The following is a 6,928-nucleotide window of genomic DNA, read 5'->3' as shown; positions in this document are numbered from 1 at the left end:
TTACGTGTTAAACGAATAAATGTCAAAATAGGGAGTAAAGCTTAAACGGTGCAGAAATTCTGTGAAGGAAAGAAGAAAATTTTAAGGAAATTACGAAGGAATTTTAATTTCGAACGTGTAAATCCATCAAAATTGTATATACCTTTAGATCGTAGCAGAGAGGAATATTTGAATTTAACGTAGAAACGTGATTTTACTTTTTTAAGGATTTAATTGCAATTTTTTTTTAAAGGAAATATTATTGCTGGAACAAAATTGTGTAGTTCAATACATACTTTATGTGAACATATTGTTATATTTTATTTGACATTCAGCTTTTTCTTTACACTTTTCCAGTGAGAAACGGAGAATTGTCGAAGATGACAGGAGTAAACTTCAGTTATAATCTCCTCCTCAATGATTGCACTTCGCTACGTTTTACATTAGAATTGTTGACAATATTATTTAGTGATGATTGAGTATAAAAACGTTTATGTCCTTTATACAGGTATATTTAACGTTTAATCTGAATTTCACATATTTTCTGTATATATTTTTATAGCAAATGTTTATATTCGCCTATTCCGAGAAATTAACGATGTAGGATTTTTAAAAGTTCAAATGAAATATCAAATAAGACACAAAAAATAAAGTACGAAGTAACTTATCATTTTATCTTCACTTCTCCGTGTAAATAGTAAGATAATAAAATTGGAATAATTTGTTCCCAGAATTGTACTATATTATGGATCAATTAAACGAAACAAAATTTCTAATGTATGCTGCAAATATATTAAACGTTGTGTTTATTATTCGTGTTTCCTGCGATAATTCAGAAAGTCGTAAAAAATTAACGACAAATGATAAACAAGAACGAATGGTGAAATTTTTTAACTACTAGTTGAACAATTTCCATTTTTATCGTAGAATATAAGAAAATGATCCTCAAAATAAAATTAATAAACAGCAAAAGTAAAAACAAAATTTGTGTGTGTATAAATTTAAAAAAAAACTTCAAACTAACACAACCGTAAATTAGTATGATAAAAAAGAACGGACTGAATCACAAAAAGAACATTCATGCTATAATACATATGCGTTATTCTATTTAACGATGATTAAAAAAAAAATAACCTTCACACTCGAATTCCTAAAATTGTCTCCTATCAGAATAATCCGTGTTTACCCATATTTTACTTTTATTCGATGAAAACTGTAGCAATTCGGTTGAAAGGTAGCTTAACTTACTCGTCGTACAATGCACGCGATATTTCCCCACCGAACGATTAAAATACCATTAACAACTCGTAAAAGTAATCTATGTTTACTATCGTTTCGTATAATGTCTATCGTACAATAGCCACGGAATGCGACCGATTCATTGCACAGGTTGAAAGTAAATTTCCATCGCGTATTCCACGCAAGAAGAACGGAGCAATTTGAGAATCGACTCGGTGAAAAATAAACAGCGCACTCTTTTAGTCTCTTATCTGCGTTTACCAACCGCACAATGTGTCCTCGCGGTACAGTGATAATTCCGAAGCAATTCAGTTCTACGCTTCGGTTATCCAAATTAAACACGATAATGGTCAGGCATTGAACAACCTGATATTAAAGCCAAGGAAAAAAGGAACAGTCAAGTATAAGTCGTAAAGTAACGATAACATTAACCTTTTCGTTGCTATTGACGCCTATAGCCGCTTTGAAAATTTTGGCGTATTCCGTGTACCTATCGTTTAACAACACTAGAATTACCGACCGGGTCAAAAATGACCCATTAGCATCTTTCGAAAAAACGTGCATGTTCAATACTGGTAAGAATTATCGTTTGTAACTTTCCGAGAGAAGAATTCTGAACATGTTGGATTTACCAAAAAAGAACCCGTAGACCTACAGGTCTCTCCTCCAGAAATCTCGTAAGTTGTAACCCAAAATGCTGAAATGAACGATCTTGAAACAGTAGTTTCATCTGGAAAAGTTTATTTTTCATTTGATCTTTTTTTAATTCTAATTTTATTATCTCTCTTCGTGATTAACAGCTACGAATCTCCATCTTCCTCTGTTTTTAAAATACAACCAGCAATGGAGTACCATTTTCCTACGAAATACGAGGAATTTTTCATGCATATAAATTCACGTCACGTTTGCTGTACGAATATTTTTTATTTTGTTAAGACGCGAAATGAATCAGTTTCTCACTGACACGATATGCATGTAGAGATATCGCGTTCGTAGTAAACGAAAGAAAAATACAACCATAAGAGGAACGTTCTGACGAAACTCTGAGAGACGTGTTCTCGCAGATAAATCAGATCAAATTGGAAACTATTTTAGGGGAAATAGTGCTTACGTCGAAAACATCCTACAGAAGTGGCCATAAAGTGACGCTTTGCAAAATTGGCTGTGAAAATAAACATTTCGTAGATTTTACTCGATCTCTCCCTTCCATCTGGAAAATACCATATTCGAGATCTTGAAAACTTACTTCCCTGACGAGTACATTTCGAATTTTCTTGCGAAATACTTGCCGTGTAATATCTGAGAGTGATTTGTGACCATTTACGAGGACGTCTTTCTTCTCTTTGAAAGGCACGAACAGTTATAAGAGCAAGAATTTCTTTGATACTCGAGAATTATAACAGATAGAGTCTGGAGGACAATGAATATCGAATTACGAATACAATACAATAGAATACAATACAATACAATACAAATACAATAGATATTTAAACAATGGTCTCGTAAAGGATTATAACGAAGTTCAAAGTCGACTTAGTGAATTTTGACGTCAATCAGGTATTAACGTAAATGAGCTTGTAAGTTCTGGGAGTGCAGTCGTTGAAAATAGAGGAATTTTCGTAGATAATACACACTGTGATAGGTAAAAGGTTACCATAATTCGCGAAATATACAGGTGACATGATCCGATAAAGGAAATCTATTTAGCCATTTATTTTATAGCTTACACGATTAGTACGAGAAAGATCTATCGATCCTATCGTTCGTAACCATTGTGTATTCCACTTAATCCTCGCGCGTAAGGTCTTACTTCATTTGTTTTGAGAAAATAATCGCCCCTTCTGTAAAGTCACAAGAACGATATATTATTAATAGAAAAAAACTATAAGTTTAAGAATGAAGTAACGAAATGTTCATATTCTCTCCCTTACTGCTCTTCATAAAACCTGCTTATGAATATACAGGGTGGGCTGCGTGAAACAGGCCACCAGATTATCTTCTCTGCCGAGGGTAGTATGAAAAATGGCGAACAAGATAGAAGAAATATTTTGTCATCGAAAAAAAAAAAAAAAGAAAAATGAAAGAAAGATTCATATTAGATTTAAAATTTTGAAGTCCAAGATCATTTATTATGCATGTTTGAATAGTAGAAAAAATATATATATTTGATGAAAATGGAAGAAAATTTGTCTTTCATCTTATTCACCCTTTGAAACCATTTAAATTAGGTGGGCTGTATTTCCTGTCCCACCTTGTATATAAAAAACCAAGTTCCATGGATGAAAATTATGAAAAATTGTACTAACGTATCGGTTGGTGTGCCATAACCCATGACAGCAGTTTCATGCTGGTTACATATTCCTGAGAACATGTCAAATATACTTGAACACTTCATACCTATGAAATTATTACTTGTAACAGATTCCACGTAGAATTTGTAGGATCTACCATGACTGCATAAATCTACAACATGTTCAGAGAAAAATCAATAAATCCTCAACGATAAGGGAAGAGAAAAGTGCTCGTGACATCGACTTTCCCTTCGTTTTATCCAGCAATACAATATCGTATCCTACTTCCTTTCCCAGATAACCGACCGAAAATGTTAATAATACCGCCGGGAAACGTACTATGCTATTTCCTTGTGCAATTTAGGAAACAATTCCAGCACCACCGTTTCCAGGGAGAAGAATTGGATTAACGATCTTAAATCGCTTGGAAAAACGAATGGAACTGTAAGTACAAATAAATGTCTGCTATCGCACAAGTGATACCTACAAAAGTAGCTGAGATTTTATAAATATATACTTTTGGAATATCAACCATTCGCAATATTTCAAATCCAAAAATGAATCGATCTTCAAAAACAATGATATTTTTTGTAATAAAAATTATTTGAACGTAAGATGGAACTGCAAGGAGAATTTTTTCAAAATCATCGAAACTCCTAATTTAATTTTTTAAATTTAGGTTGCTTCGAAATTACGCTTCTCATTTTTTTTCAGTTTAAAAAAGAGGAAAGAAAAATGATCATATATTGGTACAATTATTAACAGAAATTTGGAAACGAATCTGTCATTGTTAAACGCAAATGGTAACCAAGACTGTACTATGGTAAAACACGAATTACTTTCACTGCTTTGTATATGAATATATATTAATAATTACAAAAATGTATTCAACAAGGAAATATATTAACAATGTATCCTTTATTGGATTACAAAATGCAGAATTAAAAAGAAACGAACCTCTCTTTCCCAGTATCGCCCCAATCAACCAGCAACCAGGCTGTGCTCTGATACCAAAATTCGGAAAGAAGTCCACGTGCCCTATTGACAAAGCTAACCCGTAAATACCCATATCAGTGTGTATAATATCGACGAAATCGGCGTCGCCCGCAGTCAAACGAGGGTTGAGCAAGTAGAAAAACGGTCCTGCAGGATCCAAGCCTGAAAAAGAGATTCTCGTTAGACTCATATACTCGGAAGTATCGAAGGTCGCTAATTAAACTTCGAAATTGAGGAGATTTCCGTCTTTCTATCTCGATGAACAAACTTAAATAAATTTTCTACACAAGAAAAGGTTGTACTTCTCGTTGGTATCTATTTAACGAGTTACTGTTTCTTTTAGCTAAATCTTATTTAACATCATTTCGAAAGGTCAGAAGAAAAATTGCAAATAAATACCTGTTATCCTGGAAACTCTGAAATTTGTATGACGTGCCACAGATCCAGCAATATGACTGCCCAACGAGTGTCCAATAAGATGTGTATTTGTAACTTTCACATCAGAAAACACTATAGCGTTTAAAGCATCAGCTACGTTCTTAGCGATATCCTCGATTAATGAAATGCAGCTTAGATAGCTCAAAGCAGCAGCCTTTCGGTAATCGACTGCAAGTATATTGTGTTTCGTGTTCGCCAAATACGCTGCATCAATTTCAGAAAAAGATTAATCTCTCTCTGTGCTCGAAATTAATTATCCTTAATTTACATTGCACGGAACATCCTCGCATCAGATTGAAAGGGATGAATTTCTGAAGGTATAAATTACTGTTTTAAAGGACGAATTACCGAGCGTTCCCTACTAGGAGATCCTCAACTTTCCAAGACACGGAATTCAGATATATCGCAACTCTAACTAAACCGCAGTTTCGTCAACGAAATTAATAACACCGTTAAAATTTTCACATACAGTTCAATCGATAATTTCAACACAATTTTAACGAATACTTGAAAACTGCATACAGAGGAACACAGTTTATTTTGTATAAAATTGATCTTTCTTTCTAACAGATTTATTTATAAAATTCGAGTATATTAGGGACGAAGTATTTAAATCTTCAATGTCAACTCGTAACTTACCTTCCGATACCAACGTAGCGCCTTCAGAGTCCGCCGATTCTGTAAAACCATGAATGTACATTACCAACGTTTCGTTGCTTTTCAAACGAGACACCAACTGTTCTGCATTTCGTATGTTCACGTCGAGGAAAGAGCTGTTCCTGAAAGGGAACGGTGAGCTTGAAACGAATTACGGTAAAAATGAAAATAAACGCAATCGTGTCAAAGCATGTATAAAAGATGAATTAAAAATTGCTTGTATTATTGCAGAAAAATAGTTACTTTATATACAAACGCAAGAACATGCTATCAGTTGCGCTATACGTAGCATCTGCGAACAAATTTCATTCGAAATATTATTAACAATGAATACAGCTAATAATTATATTTACACCAAATTTTGTAATTCAGTCAAATGAAAACATCATCTTATTTACACGATAAAAGACAGCTCGGTATTTCTTATATTAATTACAAACATAATATCAATTACGTTACACATAGTAGAGTCGATAAAAACGTAAAATTCAATTTTCTTTAACCCTTTCGCTACACGTTCGTTCGATGCATTCAGTTTGTTACGTTTATTTTCACACTTCGTAAATAAGATATCGATGTCGATTGAAAGTCAGGTGACTGTCGCGTTGATTTTCAATTATGTATCTTCATTTTTACACCACCGTTGAATAACAACAATTTTGTCTGAAGCGTGACGCAGCGAAAGGGTTGATACTCTCAGTAAACGTGTAACTAAACAAATTTTCGAGGATTTGAAGTTTACCAAATCGTGTAAATCTGTACTAATCGTATTACGTTTTTCTAGACAAATGACACAGCGAAGATCCAATATGTCCAAAGTGTAATTTCAAATACTGCTCTCTATTTATGAATACAAACGAGATTTTTGGAGAACATACCTGTCAACAGTGGCGTGGCTACAACAAACAAGACACTTATGTAAAGGAAGATCATGCTGAAAAGTGTATCAAGTCCTCGATGTAGAGTACCTTTTAGTTCATCGGCAAATACCTGTTACAAACGAGTAAATTAATTTATACACTGCGTTTTTAGATTCTTTTCAATAATCTACGTCAATGCTATCGCATCTGTAACTACATAAAAAGCTCACTGTCATGTTTGCATAATGTGTTTCTTTTCATCTTTGCATGTTATTTCGCGGAAATGATCCAAGGTCGTTGTTTGAAATTATCATTTGAACATTGATAGATGTTACTTGAAATTATATAAAAAATAGAAAAATTAGAAGTAACATTCTTTGTACTAGAAAATTTCAATTGTTACTTTATAGCGAAGAAATAGATGGCAAATTGTTAACACTTCAATTTTACCAAAAGATGAGATTTCGC

At 33.3% G+C, this 6,928-nt stretch overlaps 2 protein-coding genes across 3 annotated transcripts in view; one reads left to right on the top strand and one right to left on the bottom strand.

Annotated features, from left to right (window-relative positions):
- Nucleotides 1-497, top strand: part of LOC108575083 (neuropeptide Y receptor-like) — a 35,156-nt gene extending 34,659 nt beyond the window's left edge. Inside the window, exon 7 of the mRNA XM_017937797.1 lies at nt 488-497. Within this exon, the coding sequence (XP_017793286.1) occupies nt 488-497 (10 nt within the window). The remainder of the gene's footprint in view (nt 1-487) is intronic.
- A 1,837-nt stretch (nt 498-2,334) lies between these two features.
- On the bottom strand, nt 2,335-6,569 carry LOC108575111 (pancreatic triacylglycerol lipase-like). Of its 2 annotated transcripts, XM_017937829.1 has the most exons (8): nt 6,479-6,569; nt 5,844-5,892; nt 5,583-5,722; nt 4,905-5,147; nt 4,467-4,667; nt 3,525-3,681; nt 2,946-3,059; nt 2,335-2,628 (listed from the first exon to the last, which is right to left on the bottom strand). In XM_017937829.1, the coding sequence occupies exons 1-7, from the start codon at nt 6,531-6,533 to the stop codon at nt 2,975-2,977; spliced, it is 930 nt and encodes a 309-aa protein (XP_017793318.1). In that variant the 5' UTR covers nt 6,534-6,569; the 3' UTR covers nt 2,335-2,628; nt 2,946-2,974. The 2 variants fall into 2 exon arrangements, with proteins under 2 accessions (XP_017793318.1, XP_017793317.1); XM_017937828.1 differs by lacking the exon at nt 2,335-2,628 and having other exon boundaries at nt 2,806-3,059.
- Nucleotides 6,570-6,928: the final 359 nt, after the last annotated feature.

This window comes from Habropoda laboriosa, unplaced genomic scaffold (assembly GCF_001263275.1).
Source record: "Habropoda laboriosa isolate 0110345459 unplaced genomic scaffold, ASM126327v1 scaffold258, whole genome shotgun sequence".
Classification (NCBI taxonomy): domain Eukaryota; kingdom Metazoa; phylum Arthropoda; class Insecta; order Hymenoptera; family Apidae; genus Habropoda; species Habropoda laboriosa.
Note: the sequence above shows the minus strand (reverse complement) of the source record. Positions and strands in the feature narration are given on the sequence as shown.

Bases quoted from the DNA above. Each gene is read 5' to 3' on its own strand.
- LOC108575111 (XM_017937829.1), bottom strand. From the start codon at position 6,533: ATGATCTTCCTTTACATAAGTGTCTTGTTTGTTGTAGCCACGCCACTG. The intron at 5,723-5,843 runs GTAACTATTTTT...GTTCCCTTTCAG, and splicing joins TTCTTGCGTTTGTATATAAA to GAACAGCTCTTTCCTCGACG. The intron at 3,060-3,524 runs GTTAGTACAATT...GTGACTTTACAG, and splicing joins TATGGCACACCAACCGATAC to AAGGGGCGATTATTTTCTCA.